We start from the raw sequence: 18,237 nt of genomic DNA on the forward strand, positions 1-18,237 counted from the left end.
TGCTAGGTGACCAATTGGTTCCTAGCTACGTAAAGATATCTAATCCTTTGGGCCAGCCCTAAAACTAAGATACTTAACTCATGCGGAAACTTACAAAATTCTTACACCATCCAAAACACATTGTAAGTTACTTAGGTATACCTTTCGTTGAAACACTAGGTAGCTTATATTAATCGCATTCTATTGGGGGTATTAGTTTGATCAAAACATGGTGTATGCTAATAACACACAGTGCATTAGAGAAAGAGGGAATAAATAGAGAGACAGACAGACAAACACATTCATACGATTACTTATGGAAGTGCAATTAGTACATTAAGTGCAATTAGTACATTAATCAGCAAATGAAGTGGGAACATTTACACTTAAACTTAATGATGTCACCATTAACTCAGTTCATCTGTCAATTATGTGTCAATTGTAGACTGTATAATACAATTATATAATTTTCTTTATTGGTTTAATATGTTGTTATAAACTGTGAACACAGACATGAAGAGTTAAGAAATATTTGTTCGATTTTTAATTTGGCTATGCCAGAATATAGTACAAAATGGTAGCTACTTGTTTGTATAAAATCAGCAGACAGATACACATATTCATTACAAGTACTTTTTTCTATATCTTCGTACTGAATGTAACAGCTTACAAGACCCTCTTCAAATTTTAAAGTGAAATCATGCTACATAACAAGAGAGGGATGACACAGTGAGACAAATTTTAATACGATTGTTACACTGGCTCTTGGGTATCATATAGCCCTTACTACCAAGTCTTGGGTCTTCTTCACTGAATGGAATTTGTTACCAATCGGAAGAATCAGACCCCCTAAATCTCCATTAAGTGGAGGTGCCAGAGTACAGGTAGTCCCTAAGTTACGACAGGCTCGGCTTACGATGTTCCGGGGTTATGACACCGACGACGCTGATCCAACAGAGGAAATATGGCTCCAAAATGGCAGAATTGTCTAAATTTGGAGGTTTTTCTGATGACAAACTTAATGGAAATGCAGGTTATGTCATTCTCAAGACACTCAAGGGATTAAAATTAAGGTTTTCTCACAATTTCTGATGATATATGTACTATTGGGTTACGATGTTTTTCCGCTTACAACGCAGCGTAGAAATGGAACACATCTTGAACTAGGGACTGCCTGGACGTACAGAGAAAACCAAGAAATCTGTGCCATTCATGATTCAGGCTTAATTGTGATCAAGTCAGTTGTGATGTTACAGATTCAGGCCACTGCCAGATGTATTGATTTATTGTTTGCAATTTTCCTCAAAATTCATCCAAATTTGTAGCGATACCATTTTCTCTTGGTATATGATCTTACGTTCTGCAAGGTATCCTTGCCTTTCAACCTTTTTGGTTGGATTTCATCAGTGGTTGAATAACTCAATACTAGAATGTGAGCTGGAGTTCTTTCAGTGTTGCTTGTCACTTAAAGTCCTTAAAACAACCGTGATAGCTCTTATTTTATGTTTAATTCTGTTGGGGGATGTTGACTACTTCTTAGACTATCAAAAAAGGCACTTGTAAAATAAGTTGTTTTAAGGCAATATTTTAAAGGCGTTTACAGTTATAATGAGAAAATATTGTGTGCCTAAATTTTAAAGATTATCGTTGATCATGGTTTTCATTTTCATGACAATTTTAATTTTTCATATTTTACAGAGAAGAAGTAGAGCAGAAAGCACTGGAGAAAAAAATCGTACTCATTCCCCAAGTAAAGGAGAGAAAGGTTAGGTTGTTTTTATGTTTTTCTGTTCAGTACATAGTTTTAGTGCTAAGTGGAAGTAACCCGTAAGGGATAGGCTAAATATATATGAAGCACACCCCCAGACCAGGCAGACTTTAAGGATGGCCAATTTAAGAAAAAAAATCACTGGAATGAAGAAGATATGCAGTTGCACATGGTGTTAGAAAAAAAATTCTGAAAATTTTTCCCTAACTTTCACTGGAAGTTGAAAGTGACTATTTACAACCCTGTGTGAAGTCTCTTTTACAAGGCCCTCGTTTAGTCATGCTAATATATAGTAGTACATACATGCTAATAATTTATTTTATCTTATTTTGTAAAATTATAATTACAGCTTACACAATGTCATAACAGATAAGAACTAAAATGTGTCAAAATTCTGAGTACAGTCAAACTTCAGTTTTCATATGCCTTGGTTTTTGTACGTTTCGGTTTTCGTAGACTTTTTCTGACAAAATTTTGTCTGTTATCTTACATTTTCTCGGTTTTCGTACACTTGGAAACGCTCCATCTGGGGCCCACCGCATTACTGGGAATTTCTCAATAAATTTAACATAATGAAAATAATTAAATGCAGTAAAGAAGCATTAAAAATTGTCTTGTTTGAATCAATGTTCAGTGTGCTGAGTAAGATGGTTTAACCATATTCAACAAAATAGTAAGTGAAAGAACAAAGCTTTTCACAGTAAAATTAGTCATAAACGATTAACAGTCATTTGTCATTGCGATGACCTATAGCTAACTTGAGATATGAGGGAGTAAGCATTAAATTTTTTAGGAATAATGAATGAATGATTTTAAGTATCATGGCTTGTGGTATTGTTGAGGAGACATCTATTGTCTTTACTTATCAGTAGCAGTATTTGCAATTTTAGGATGTTATTCTGTTATTTTGATACAGTTATTAAGCTTGTAATTCTTTGGTAACACCAGAGATTTACAATTAATTATTATAATTTTTCAGCCGACGGGGAAGAAAAAGAACGGAAATCATCCAAGCCAGGAGCAGTTGGAACTTTTGCACACTTGCCTGAATATATAAAAATGTATGATGTTTTAAAAAATGCTTATACCAATTATAAGGTCAGTATTGGTTAAATCTTTTAGTAAATTTTTCTTATGTTTCAAATATTACTCACAGGCTTTATAACATGTTACTAATTGGTAAATATTCTGTCTTCATTAATCTTGCTCTTTTCCTACACAAACTTTTCTGGTGCTTTTTTATTTTCCTGTGTCCATTTATAAATAAAATCTGCACCATGTGTTACAATACAAGGTCTGGGAGAAGTAGGTAGTTTATCATGAGAGACTGGCAGTGGAGTGAGTGTGAACTATCTCAGCTATTTTTCCTAATCAAATCTAATTGTTTTTTCCTTTATATTTCATGGCTTCTCTTGTTGATTTTGAATATCTTCATACTGTAAAGTATATTTATTTATATATTAATTATGCAATTTTTGGTTATATTCTAGATGTCTCTTGAGGATAGTACAACAGAGAAATTATGTGGACTTTTACGAGTAGCTCTGACTTGTCTTGGAAGGCTATTAGAAGTGTCATCTATGTTGGAATTTGGAAGGCTTGCAGATGAATTGCTACAGTACCTGAAAGTTGTCACCTCTTTGCTTCCTACATTAACAGTTCAGTGTGGACAGCAGGTTAGCATTTATATCTTTTTTGTATAGTGGTCTGCCAAGGTTAAAATACTCTGATTTAGTTCGTTTTGCCATATGTATTACACACAGCTGGAGAAGACAGTCAGTCTGGTACAGGCGGCCCTCGGTTAGCAGCAGGGGTTCCGTTCCTGGCCGCCGATGCTAAGTGATTTTCGATGCTAAGCGATTTTAAAGCCCACGGCCGCTGCACACCTTTCAAAATTCTAGACCAGTTAACAGCACCCTAGACCAGTCAAACGGCGTCTTAATCCCGCGATGGCCCAATAAGTAAAATTATATTTATGCAGTATAGCACTATAGAATTTACTGTACAGTAGTACTGTACAGTGCATTATAGTATTATAAATACTGTAAAGTGAAAAAAAGACTAGCTTTAATCCTTTGGGTGTCTATAGTATGTAAAGATATAATAAGGTTTTATACAGTGTACAGGTAGCTGTAGTGCTCAAGTTACGATCATTTGTCTTACGATACTCCGATTTTATGAGAGACCAAATTACAATAGCCTAACTTTATCCCATCTTCAAGTTACATAAGTTCAAAAACAGCAAAAGAGAATGATGAAAGTATGGTTTTAACATTATACCCGTTGCGTAAATGTGTACAGCTATGAACAACCGAACTTGAAACTTTTTTTTTTTTCTAATTACGTACTGTAACGTACAACCGAATTCGATAACATCCGTTTGGCTTGTATTTCAATCATTGTACTATAGTACTATACTATTAACGTAGTTGTTATAAATGACGTTATGGAGAACAGAACTGAGATATCTTAATGTAATAACTTTATTTGCTCTAGATCTAAGATCAATATAGATCAAAGATCAATCGGGAAATATACTGTTAAATTTAAACCTAGTTATAACTGAAGCTGAGAAAACTGTTCAAGCTGCTAATGACTATTATCGTGCATCGGCAACAAGGGTAAAACTCCAGTAAACGTATGCCATCAAACACAACCATAGATAAAATTGAGATGAAATCATTTTAATCAAAACTACTGCGCTTTAAAGAACACATTTTACTGTTGGTTTCACTCCGATATAAGATAAATAACATAAAGTTCGTATTACAATGATATAAAGGAAAATTGCGAACGGAATCACTTAATTTTTTTACGCAATAAACATGCTGCCAACATAATCTTTTAACGAAAAAAAAATAGTCCACAACCACAACGAGACATATTCAATTCACATTTCCACCTAAAAACACATCGTATAAGGAAAAATAACCTTGTCTTATATAAGTCAAGTATCTAGATATTCGTTTATGTTAACTAGAAGCAAGAAAATTTGCTCAGAATTGCGTTAAATATGGCGAAACAAAATCGTATTCACCATCAGCTGATTTGAAACCAAACCATTGGCCGCTCTGCGGAATACGTACTGGCTTAGATTTGTAGTAGTATTTAATAATACAATAATAAGAATACATACAATATTATTGGATAAGTAATGTATAACTTTTTAAAGGATTTATGGAAAAGATGCATAATTAATCAAATAACACTATGCATTTTTCGGGACAGTGGCGGACAAGATCGAACATGAAAAAACATCTTCTGACAACGTGGAGGGTAGTTACAAAAGCTGCCTTAATTTGTATAATATTTATGTACAAAAATAAAAATACCCTATATGTAATATATTTTCATACACATTTTAAACGTAAAAGTAGGAACATTTATAATATCGACGCATCGATCGCTAAATTTGCACTTTTTTAACTCGATATTTTTGGAAGAGCGGCAGGCGGCGGTTACAAGAACGAACATGAAAAAACATTGTATTTGATAACGTGAAGGGCAGTTTCAAAAGTTGCCTCAGTATCATATTTCTGCGCAGAAATAAAAATACCCTATACGTAATACATTTTCATACACATTTTAAACATAATAGCATGAACATTTATAAAATCAACACATCGATCGCTCTTTTGCACTTTTTTTCGACTATATTTTCGGAAGAGTGGCAGGCGGTGGCTTACAAGAATGAACATGAAAAAACATCGTATTTGATAACGTAAAGGGCAGTTTCAAAAGTTGCATTTGTATCATATTTCAGTGCAGAAATAGAAATACCCTTTACGTTATACATTTCCATACACATTTTAAAGAAAAGCATGAACATTTATAAATCGACACATCCAAAGCTAAATTTCCAATCATTTAACTTGATATTTTCAGCACAGAACAGCATCAGAGGTATATATTTTACCCTAATACCTATGTAATAACTTTCAATAAAATGTTTTAATATCATTGGCATAACCTTTATGGGCTGAACGGTATTTCTACAAATGTATGTACTTGTTAGACATAACTGCGCTAGCGGCGCTGTTGACCAAAAATGGTGCAGTAAAAATACCTTAAAATGCCATATATTTTTTAATGAATATTTTTTATGACGGCCGTAAAACTGATTCACTGCTGAGCAATTGCACCGTTAACTGCGGGCCGCCTGTATATGTTTATGCCTTGAGAAAATTGTGAAATTATTCTTTTCATTTGTTGGTAAGCTTTGCTGAATGAATGATGAGACATTTTTAAAATTTAAGCATTTAAAGAATGGGGTAACCATAGTACGTACATGGTGATTAATATGTACATAATAATGTTGTAATCTTGAATGTGTGAGGGACTTTGACTCTGTCTAGGACTCCTATTGCAGTGGATTCTTATATCATTATCTTATTTCTGTAAGTCAGTTGAAATGGATAAAGAGACAAATTGTGAATCATGAACCTTTATTTATAAGAGCCATGTCTCAGAAGAACAGGCAGTCCCTGGTTATTGGTGGGGGTTCCGTTCTCAGCTGGGTGCTGAGAAGCAAAAACCGCCATTAACTAAAACTCGGCGATTTATGGCACATGTGGCGCCGAGTTTCGGTGACTGGCGCCTCTGTTAGGTATGTTATGGTGCCATACCTCTATTACTGGCACCTTATGGCGCGATAACCGAAACTTGGCCTTTTATGGAACCATAAATTGCTGATTTTATGGCTCTTGACAAGCTCCATAAAAACGGATCGCCATTAACCAAGTCTGCTGATAACCAGGGACTACCTTTATAAGTAATTCTGTAAGGCAAGTCACAAATACATATAAGATCAATTACAAAAGGCACATAAAAGTACATTGTTCATATGTGGAACAAACCTTCGGTCTTAACAATAGAATAAATCTTCTGGCGATGGAGCAGCATTATACCTAAAACAGCCGAAGACAAAGAAGGGGGATAGACCTGAAGCACATCTACTGCAAGTTGCATCTGTTCCAGAAGAAGTTGTGAACACGGGAATCCTGGAAGGTGGCCGTAACAAAAACGTTGATCCTCACCGGACTTCTTAGGCTGGATAGAAGAATAAAAGAAACAACAATACGATGTCTGATGAGTTGTCAGTCCCTATCACAAAAGTTATGCTAGTTCTTCCTGGGTGCCAACAGAAGGAGAATGTTTAGTGCTCACCTTCTTGACCTTTTGGTGAAAATCATCAAAGGTGCAATGCCAGTATGTCAGGTAATAAGACTTGAAGGCTGTCTTCCATGGATGGCTTCCAAGCACTCATGACATTCTTGGTTCAAGGGCAGTGTATGGGCATTCTCCAACAATGCAACAACTGTTATGTATTTCAGGAAACTGGGGATACCTGCCTGGAGTTTCTGTGTCATCCGGATTCATTTGGGCTTAGGGGCAAAGCATTATGATCATATGCAGATTTATTCTGGGAGTTTGAAATGTGATTACTGATACTCTCATGCAAAATAGGAATCTCTGTGCTGTTAAGCAGTTTGTAACTGAGGTTTATTAAAAAATTTTGTGTTGGAAAACATGTTTGCCTTAAATTTGGTTTTTTATATATCTTTTCTTTATTCACAGCTCCTGAAATGTTTGTTTGGATCAAATGTGAAAGCACTTTTTGATCAGATTTATAGAAAATCATCAGAATCCAATAGCCGAGGGTCTTCTGATTGTGGAGGTTCTAATGGGAAGCAAATACCAGAGGGCTTAGAAGTATGTAGTTTGCATTACCGTTGCTTCACACAACCTCTAACACAATTAGAAAATGATCTCACTGCTATATCAGAATCTCGACAAGATGGTGATCCCATAAGGTTTGTCATATTCTTTTGTTTTTTGTAGTTACTTGAATGTTGTCATTGTGAAAAAGATTAAAACTGTCATTCTGATAATTATACTATTAATTAATCACAAATCTCATTTTATGCCAAGACTGAGGATGTTTGGGTTAGTGTTTGTATTTTGAAATTCTTTTCTTATCCTCATGATTGTAATTGCTTTTCAAAACCAGTGCACATGATCTTGCTATGACTAGTTTGTGTTTAAAGATAGTGGCACAGATTTATAGCTTATACAGCTTGGGAGTTTATCAGATACAAGTGCTTATCAATACGTAGTTTGCTAATACCTGTCTGTAAGTAAGCATCCTGGAGTCTTGTCTTTGTTGCATCTTTTAGATTTTACCTTATTTTTATCATGATAGGTATGCCTGTTATTATTATAGAATGTCATAATTCTAAACTTTGGAATTACACTATTTGATAAGTTATTCAATAGGCAGGATGTATTTGGAGACAAGAGAACAAGAATTGAGGGAGATTTTATTTGTTTAGAGTAAACCCATCTATCATTTTGAGCCCAAAACATCTTCATGATGGCCTCATACATGCAAATTCTAAAGGCTTAACAACAGAAGGAGTAGTAGAGTAACAAGTATGTGCATATACACTTGTGGACCATCTTTTGGAGGTAACTGCCTAGCCAGCTGACTCTATTTTGTCTTTCCGTTGTTTGTTTCAGCAAGAGAGCATTCCTTGCTTGCTTCAGCCCTTAGGAATCTATAAATTTCATAGTCATTTTCATTCCATTTTCCTTTCTGTGTTTCACCTTTTTGGTATTAATGCCTAATTTATTCCCCGTTCTTCTTGTAAAGTCATTAATTTAATCCCCTTTCTTCTTGTAAAGTGATTGATTAGCATTTATTGCTGGCACTTGTCTAACTGATTTGCTGTAGGTATTCTGGTCTAATTGCCTAATTAGTGAATTTTATTAGATTAACCTGATTTTGTGCATTGCCAGTTAGAATTTTGAATAATTTGGCATTTTGTTTAGTTTCTTGTCTTTTTTAACTATTAGTCAAGTTAGTTGGCAGTTGCTGATTCAGGTAAATTTTCCATAACCCCTAGTTTGTAGTGTATTCAGTACCAGTGACAAGTTTTTGTTGTTGCCATTTAAGGTTGCATATTAACATACCATATTTGCTGGCGTATGAGACGCATTGTAAAAATTTTTAAATGGATCAAAAACTACCCTGCGTCCAATGCAGCTGTGTTATGGATGGGAGACCGAGCATTGTGGGCTTGGCTTGGCTTAGTCTATGGTGAGCATACTGGATAGGCACAAAAATTTTTGCTATTAATTAAACATTGAAAAGCAAGCTTAATTGTTGCATTAAATTGTGTTACTAATAACAAAATATTGAAAACATGCTGAATTATCAGTGCTATCACACACTTATGAAAAATTGCATACAATATGTCAGCAAATAGTCTGTAAAGGAAGCTCACATCATCTCACTGTACCTCCTTCCCAAGAATACATAACCCACACCAGGGATGTCTTACATTATATAAGGACTGTTTTACCTTTAGGAAACATTTATTTATTCTCTTAAGTAAAAAAAACCTTCATCCACCTGTCAGCCATTTGCAATGAGTGGATGGAAACAAAATTATAGCCCCCTCTTGGTGTCCTGTCACAGTAACATCTGTATAAACAACTGTACAGCTGACTTGAGAGGAGGTAAGCGTTTGGGTATGGTCTCATAAAGTAACATTGCTTATTTTTGGTAAATTTCATACAGAGCCCAAACCCATGGCTGAAAAACAAAGAAGCCAATGTTATAACAATATTTAAACTATAACTGGTTCACTTAAGGTAGATTCTTGGGTGATCCCTATGCCTACGAGACGTTAGTTTGGCGGCCGCTGATTGGCTGGGAGCTGCCTACCTCCCGGTACCAGCCAATCAGCGGCCACCAAACAAACGTCTCGTAAGAATAAGGCTCATCCGAGAATCTACCTTAAGTGAATCAGTTATAGAAGCATTTATTTCCCCTACAAAATCACTGTAAAATATAATTCAATATACGTATTCTGAAGCATACTAAATTTGTTTTTTCCCATAAAAATATCCTTGTAGAATAGGCGTGTCTGATGTGAAGGTGTGTCTTATATACTGGCAAATATGATAATTCTATTTTGCTAGATATCCATTACATATCTTAGCTGCTTGTAATTGGTATCTTCATTAATTAATTTACTTTCCATTTCATCGGTTTAAGCTGTTTCATTTAATACTGTTTAATACTTTTTCATTTATGCTTTTTTATGTATTTGTTTCTTGCTGCTTGTGTACTGTTTTGTGCATCTAATAGGTTTTGAGGTACATGTGTGGTTATCTTTTTATTTCAGTGTTTCCATTTCCTATCAGTCATGCTTCAGTGGATTTCTCAAGTTTTACCAGTAGGGTGTGTTGGGTGTTCATGTCTGCACAGGAGACTGACCCTCACCTGCTTTGTCATGTTAGGACTATTAATCCTTTCCTGAATGTACCTGTGGTAGTTTGCTAAGACTGGTCTGCTGACCAAACAGCAATGCTATGATCAAAGGAAGATGTAAGGACAAGCGTTTGCAGCCAAAAAATGTTCACTTCAAGACTGCTCAACTTGTATGTGCTTTGGTCTTCTCCCTTGCTTATCTGTTACTAGCCCAGCCCATTGCTGCTCTGCTGCTGCTTTTGTTCAGCAACTTAGCCTCTTCAGCCATTATTGCCCCTCTAGTAACTCATTGCTTGTCGGTTTTTGCTAGTGGTTAGATTCAACTGCCTGTTATGCCAGTAGTGCTGTCAGTCTATCAACTTGTTTCTGCCTCAGTTCCACAACCTCTAATAATGGATCTTAACTTTTTTCTAACTTTGAGAAGATATTTTTGTTATGATGTTGGCATCAGGACCAATAGTATTTCTGACTGTCCCTACTGCTGGCATGCCAACTCTCTCTGCTGCTTGGGTTGTCCTTGCTGTGCTGTGCTTACTACGGTTGTCTTCCTGTCTTCATCAGTGATTCCTCTGGTGATTACTGCTGTTTGAGCTGTAATTTCCATTTCACTGTCATGACTTTTTGCTGCAGATGTCACCACTGTTATTGCTGGTGCTCTTGTCTTTATGTTGTTGACCATTTCAATCACATTGACCTCCTTTTCTCCTGCTACATTTGTGCTTGTTGTTCCATATGTACTGATATTAATACTACCATTTTTACATGTTGCAGCAGTCTCTGCTCCTCCAGATGCCCAGTTAACAGCAGTTACTCCTGTTTCCACTACTTGGTCAGCCAGCAACAATTCCCATCACTACCTTGCTTATCTTCTAAGCATTCCAATGACTTTTACTTAACTCCTTGCGTATAGTTTTGACATTGCTCCTGCTGAATCACCAGTACGTACTTGCTTCCCCATTTGTATTGTCCTCAGTGGACTCTGACTCTTTTGACTCTACTGCAGAGGCCTAGATTAGAGGATATTCGTCATCTCTTTTTATGGTTTTATTTGGGTATGGCAATGCATTTGCATCTTTGAAATTTCAGAATAGTCTTTGTTACTTTGTTGTTCTTGTCCTGGTTCTTGGGCATCTGTCATGCACCTCTATAAACTCTGGATTTCTGGATGTTAATTAGTGTAGTTTTTCTATCAGTCTGTCTCTTTAAGGAGTGGGTTTGTACTCAATGGGACCATAAGCAATGATTGGTCAAGTTTTACTAGTAGTAGAAGATGCATATTTATCTTCCATGTTCTCCACTCCAACATCTCCCATCATCATTCATATTCATTCGCAAACTGAATTGTTAGTAATTTTTCTACTAGTGATACAAACCATCTGCTTTACTCTTGGGTATTTTGACTTCTTGAAATGCTTTTTGAAAATGGTGGGTACTTGGTTTCTGATTCACCTTGTCCTCAAGTTGTCCATTAAGGTCGTAAGTTCATTGCAAAGGGTCATCCTCCCATCTACATAGTGATTCAAGCTTAATGCATCAATTATATCGTAGAATCATACACCCTCCCATCCCACATTATTAGTGTAATATGAATGAATGAACTGGGTACCCACTCCAGCTAATATTATATGTACTGGAGCATGTTCATACAGTCACATGTTACTCTATTATATCTTCTGTTATTATGACTTCTAAAGTTTGGTTTGTGTATGAACCATACTCTAGGGATTCAAGGGAATCCTGGTCTTTTTTTTTTATATGCTTAGGAAGATCATTGTTGTAGGCAGAAAAATAATGACAAATCGGAAAATAATACTGCAAAATAGCATGTCTGAGGCCTTGATTGGGGTTCTGTATGATAAAGTGGTTCATATGAAAAATGCATTTTATGGTATAGAAACTTAATTTTATTTACAATTTTATTCACAGGGTTATAGTTTTTTAAAGTACAGTATTGACATGATATTAGGCCGCTTAGCATTAAGTGGCCTAATATCCTGTTGATTTTTGACGGAATGGAAAAGTTGGGAAGAAATTTTGTCAGTGCATTAGGCTGCCTACAGCACGTAGAGAAAGGTCTAGAGCTTGATCATTGACAAGGAGAGAGTGCTCAGTCACTTGCTTGGAGGGTTAATCAACGGTTGTATATATATTTTGGTCAGCGCTCCCACCGCATTGTCTGCCTACTATGTATCACTTTATTGCCCCCTGTGACCTTAATGTGGGCCAAGACGGTGATTTGAGTCAACAGATAATAGCAGAGATATGTCATTGAAGCAATCTGGCCCTAAAACAGAGCAGATATCAGATCAGCTGGGTGTGAGGAGGCATTCAGTTTGACGCTGGGTTGCCAGATTTAATGAAGATGGCAACCATGAGATTTTATCTCAGAAAAAGTGCCCTGGTAAGCCTAAGAAGACTTCTGATCAAAGTTTGATTGTTCTCAAGCATCAATTAGAAAATATTCAACGTTTGAGAGCAGTCAAACTTTGATCAGAGGTGTTCTTAGGCATACCAGGGTGCTTTTTCTGAGACAGAATCTCATGGTTGCTACCTTCATTAAATCTGGCAACCCAGCGTCAAACTGAATGCCTTCTCACACCCAGCTGTTTTGATATCTGCTCTATTTTAAGGCAAGATTGCTTCAATGACATATCTCTGCTATTCTGTTGACTCAAATCACCATCTTGGCCCATATTAAGGTCACAGGGGGCAATAAAGTTATACATAGTAGGCAAAAATTGTGGTGGGCTCGCTGACCAAAAAATATATACAGCCACTTATTAACCTCTCCTTGTCAGTGTCCAAGCTTCAGACCTTTCTCTACGTGCTGTAGGTAGCCTAATGCACTGACGAAATTTCTTCCCAACTTTTCCATTCTTTCAAAATTCAACAAGATATTAGGCTGCTTGAAGATAAGCCTGATATCTTGTCGAGTACTGTACGTATATATATTGTCAATAAGATCTCATAGGAAGAGTATGACCCATGGTCACACGCTCTAGTTTTCTGTCTGTGCATGATATATGATGGCATTTATCATGAAATTAATTAACTTAATTTTTTTTTTGGCTTAATATTCAATTTAATCTTCTTTCTCCTTCATCTGCATCATTTGATATGCTTTTCTTGAATTTTTCATGTTCCATATAATTTTATTTTTGCTATTTCTTCATCTGCCGGTTTTAATGAATTTGCTTTTTACTTAACACTCTACATTATGATTTTCATTTTGATTTATCTTTCATTTACTAGACATATATGGTTTGAAATTTACAAGGGGTTTCCTTTGTACTGAAGAAATACTGAAGTAAACATTTGGAAAAATGGGATAGTTCCTATTGAGGGTTATATACATATTCTTAACAGTCTTAGATAAAGGCATAAACATTTTCAAGCAGTTTTATCACATGTCAAAATAGAATTATTGGAACTTGGTTAATTTTTCTTTTATTTTGGCAGCCTCTCAGGAAATGAACGCAAGGGCAGCTCTAATCTCTTCAAAACGTTAGGGCGTGGTAATGACAAATCATCCCTTAGTTCTTACATCAGGCTGTTTGAACCTCTAGTCATCAAAGCTCTTAAGGTATTTATGGGTTGTTGGATAAACGGTTTTTCATTGTCATCAGTTTTTGTTTGATTTCCTAGTTACTGGGTTAGACATGGGTAACTGAATGTTAGAAATTATAAAAGGACTTCAGTTCTTCAGAAGTAAGTTTAACGTTCCATCAACAAGTTCAGGGATATCTAAATACCTCTCAGTCTGGGTATGCAATGCCAAAATATATGTGTTACTACAGAATATATGTGTAGCTTCTCTATGTCATCAAAGGAAATTGACTGTCCTGTATTTGACGATTCACTCTGACTTTAAGTTTACAAGAGATATGAAGGCCAGGATGTCTTGTGTGCTGGCCTACTTGGTAGGTATTTTGTTTAATACAATTCCAGTTTTTTGCTCCTTACATTTCCCTATAGTGAGGTACAGGCGGCCCTCGGTTAGCGGCAGAGGTTCTGTTCCTGGCCGCCGACGCTAAGCGATTTTAAAGCCTGCGGCTGCTGCACACCTTCTTTTGGAATACTAGACCAGTTAACAGCGCCCTAGACCAGTCAAACGGCGCCGTAATGCCGCAATAGCGCAATAAGTAAAATTAGATTTATGCAGTATAGGACAATAGAATTTACTGTACAGTGCATTATAGTATTATAAATACTGTAAAGTGAAAAAAAGCCTAGCTTTAATCCTTTGGGTGTCTACAGTATGTAAAGATATAATAAGGTTTTATACAGTGTACAGGTAGCTGTAATGTTCAAGTTACGATCATTCGTCTTACGATAATCCGATTTTATGAGAGACCAAATTACAATAGCCTAACTTTATCTCATCTTCTAGTTACATTTGTTCAAAAACGGCAAAAGAGAATTATGAAAGTATGGTTTTAACGTTATACTTGTTCCGTAAACATGTACAGCCATGACCAACCGAACAAGAAACACCATTTTTTTTTTAAATACAACTAAATTGGATAACAACATCTGTTTGGCTTGTGTTTCAATCACCGTACTATAGTAAACTATTACCGTAGTTGTTATAAATGACTTTATGTAGAATAGGAATGAGGTATCTTAATGTAATAACTTTATTCACTATAGATGAAAGATCAATTGGGAAATATACTGTTAAATTTAAACCTAGTTATAGCTGAAACCGAGAAAACTGTTCAAGCTCCTAATGACTATTACCGTGTATTGGTAACAAGGATAAAACTCCAGTAAACGTATGCCATCAAACACAACCGTAGATAAAATTGAGGTAAAATCATTTTAATCAACACTACTGTGCTTGAAAGAACACATTTTACAGTTTGTTTCATGCCAATATAAGATAAATAATGTAAAGTTCTTATTACGATAATATAAAGGAAAATTGTGAACGGAATCACATAATTTTTTTACTCGATAAACATGCTGCCAACGTAATCTGTTAAAACAAAAATTAGTTCACAATCGCAACGAGACATCTTCAAGTCATATTTTAACCTAAAAACACATATAAGGAAAAATAACCTTGTCTCATATAAGTAAGTTGTCTCATATAAGTCAAGTATCTAGATATTCATGTATGCTAACTAGAAGCAAGAAAATTTGCTCAGAATTGCTTTAAATATGGTGAAACAAACTCCTATTCGCCATCAGCTGATTTCCAAAACAAAACATTGGCCGCTCCACAGAATACTGGCGTAAATTTACCGTAGTATTTTATAATACAATAATATGAGAATACATACAATATTATTGGATACAGTGAAGTAATGTATAACTTTTTAAAAGATTTATGGAAAAAATGCATTCTGTGCTTATCTTAATTTTCAACACTACGTAGCAGTGGCATCTCGAGCTCTTACAGTCGTACCTCAATTTTTTGCTTGAGTAAGCATGAAATCAACCGAGTTGCACAGTTATATTTTGTACTTCTATCCCATGGAAAAACAAACAAATTGCAGTGTTGCAAAATCAATGGATATGCAAGTTTTGTCTTTTAAAATCAATTTATGCAACAATTTAAATATATAATTTGATATAAAAACATGAGTCAATATATAAATTAAAATTTTATCATTCGGGCGCAACTGAACAACTTATTATCTTCATCATGTGAAGGGCTGTTACAAAGACTTACAATGGACATGCGTACTGCCACTGTATCATATTTAAGTACAAAAATAAAAAAAAATACCCTGTAATACATTTTTCATACACATTTTAAACAAATGCATGAAAACTTATCACAAAAAGCTGAAGTTTCATTAACAAAATGTGTTATAATTAGCTCCCAAATTAATAAAATATAACCAAGTGAAGTCTTTGTAAATGCATTTTTTGGAACAGCGGCGGAAAAGAATGAACATGAAAAAACATCCTCTGATAACGTGGAGGGTAGTTACAAAAGCTGCCTTAATTTGTTTAATATTTATGTACAAAAATAAAAAAATCCTATACGTAATATGTTTTTATACACATTTTAAACATAAAAGCATGAACATTTATAAAATCGACACATCGATCGCTAAATTTGCACTTTTTTAAGTATATTTTCGGAAGAGCAGCAGGCGCCAGCTTACAAGAACGAACTTGAAAAAACATCCTATTTGATAACGTGAAGGAAAGTTTCAAAAGCTGCCTTTATATCGTATTTCTTTGCAGAAATGAAAATACCCTATAAGTAATATATTTTCAAATACATTTTAAACATAAAATGATGAACATTTATAAAATCGACACATTGATCGCTAAATTTGCACTTTAACTCAATATTTTCAGAAGAGTGGCAGGTGGCGACTTACAAGAACGAACATGAAAAAACATCCTATTTGATAATGTGAAGGGCAGTTTCAAAAGCTGCCTTGTATCATACTTCTGTGCAGAAATAAAAATACCCTATACATAATAATTTTCATATACATTTTAAACATAAAAGTATGAATATTTATAAATTGACATATCCATAACTAAATTTGCACTTATTTAACTCTATATTTTTGGCATAGAACAGCGTCAGAGGAATATATTTTACCCTAATACCTATGTAATAACTCTCAATAAAATTTTTTGACATCATTTGTGTAACCTTTATGGTCTGAACGGTATTTCTACAAATGTATGTACTCGTTAGACACAATGGCACTAGCGGTGCTGTTAACTGAAAATTGTGCCGGAAAAATACCTTAAAATACCTTATTTTTTTAATGAATATTTTTTATGAAAGCCGTAAAACCGATTTGCCGCTAAGCGATTTCGCTGTTAACCGCAGGCCGCCTGTATTTCCATTCAGTTTTTCTAGTGCAAAGTAATTATTCTTTGCAGTATCCCTTCAGCTCTAATTTCACTGTTCATGGCCTTTGACTTTGTAATACGTAATGTGCCTAAGGATCATTGAAAGAGTAAATAATACATAGCAATTCATTTTTAGAAGTATGCATGACTAGGTGCACAATTAAAGCATGAAAATAAGCAAATCCAGTATCCCTTGAAAAAGTTTAAGTATCTCACTGTCACATAGCAACTGTGGCTGACATCTTGCCGGTAGCTGATGATCTGTTTTTGCCTTATAAAAGGCCAAATACAGGCTGTATAAGAGGTGGAAATCAGTATTGTTAGTAGGACCAAAACTTGAGAAATCTATAGTTTGTGAAATTATTTAATGTTAATGAATTATTTTTGAGATCACATACCTGAATTGTAATGAATTATTTTTGAGATCACATACCTGAATTGTAATGAATTATTTTTGAGATCACATACCTGAATTGTAATGAATTATTTTTGAGATCACATACCTGAATTGTAATGAATTATTTTTGAGATCACATACCTGAATTGTAATTTACTCCTTGATCAAATCTTTATCTTTGTTATTTTCCATTGTCTCACTGACATTATTAACTTTCTGCAGCTGTACACTGTATCCAGTGATGTCATTATGCAGAGGTCTGTTCTGCAGCTACTCATACATTTGGTGCAAATTCGTGTCAATTACTGCTTGCTTGATTCTGATCAGATCTTCATTGGATATGTTATCAAGCAGTTTGAGTACATTGAGGAAGGTCAGATAAAGTAAGTTTATATTATTATGTCGAGGTTATGACTAATTTGTGTTTTGTCCTCAGTAAAGTTGAATATATAATTATATTAACATTCCTTTACAGGAAGTTACCATTTTTAGCATATTTCTAACTTTTATAAGAACTAGGGAAGCTTGTTAAGAGGATCCACTGTCGATGGTTCATTCCTTAGAGCACATCTTGTCTCTGTAGGATTTTAGTCTGATTGGTAAATAAATTTATTGTGGGAATAATGCATTGGAAATTCAAGTAATGAAAAGCTTTTATTGCTCTTGAATTTTTTAACTGTAAAAATGAGAAACATGCTATTTATAAAAAGACAGGAAGAGTAACTGATCAAAGAATTTTTGTACCAGAATATGAGTTGCACACATCAACCAACCTCCTGAAGTTGAAGATAAAACAAGTTACTGTGTCAGTACTTCATCATCACTCGTAACACAGCAGTTACACCAGTGTTGTATGATCAATTATATTCTTAGGGGTGCTGGTTAATAGAGAATATCTTGGTGTATATTTTGTGACTGACCTCTAGGGAAGACTTGTCTTCTCCAGTCCCAAGCCAAACCTTTGGAAATTCTTAGCTCACCACG

General features: G+C 35.0%; 1 protein-coding gene across 1 annotated transcript in view; it reads left to right on the forward strand.

Annotated features, from left to right (window-relative positions):
- Positions 1-18,237, forward strand: part of LOC135208352 (huntingtin-like) — a gene marked incomplete at its 5' end in the record, with an annotated part of 207,733 nt that overhangs the window by 171,140 nt on the left and 18,356 nt on the right. The window contains 6 exon segments of the mRNA XM_064240455.1: positions 1,678-1,744; positions 2,727-2,845; positions 3,238-3,423; positions 7,325-7,560; positions 13,485-13,608; positions 17,476-17,636. Of these exon segments, the coding sequence (XP_064096525.1) occupies positions 1,678-1,744; positions 2,727-2,845; positions 3,238-3,423; positions 7,325-7,560; positions 13,485-13,608; positions 17,476-17,636 (893 nt within the window).

Source organism: Macrobrachium nipponense, chromosome 35, assembly GCF_015104395.2.
Source record: "Macrobrachium nipponense isolate FS-2020 chromosome 35, ASM1510439v2, whole genome shotgun sequence".
Taxonomy (NCBI): domain Eukaryota; kingdom Metazoa; phylum Arthropoda; class Malacostraca; order Decapoda; family Palaemonidae; genus Macrobrachium; species Macrobrachium nipponense.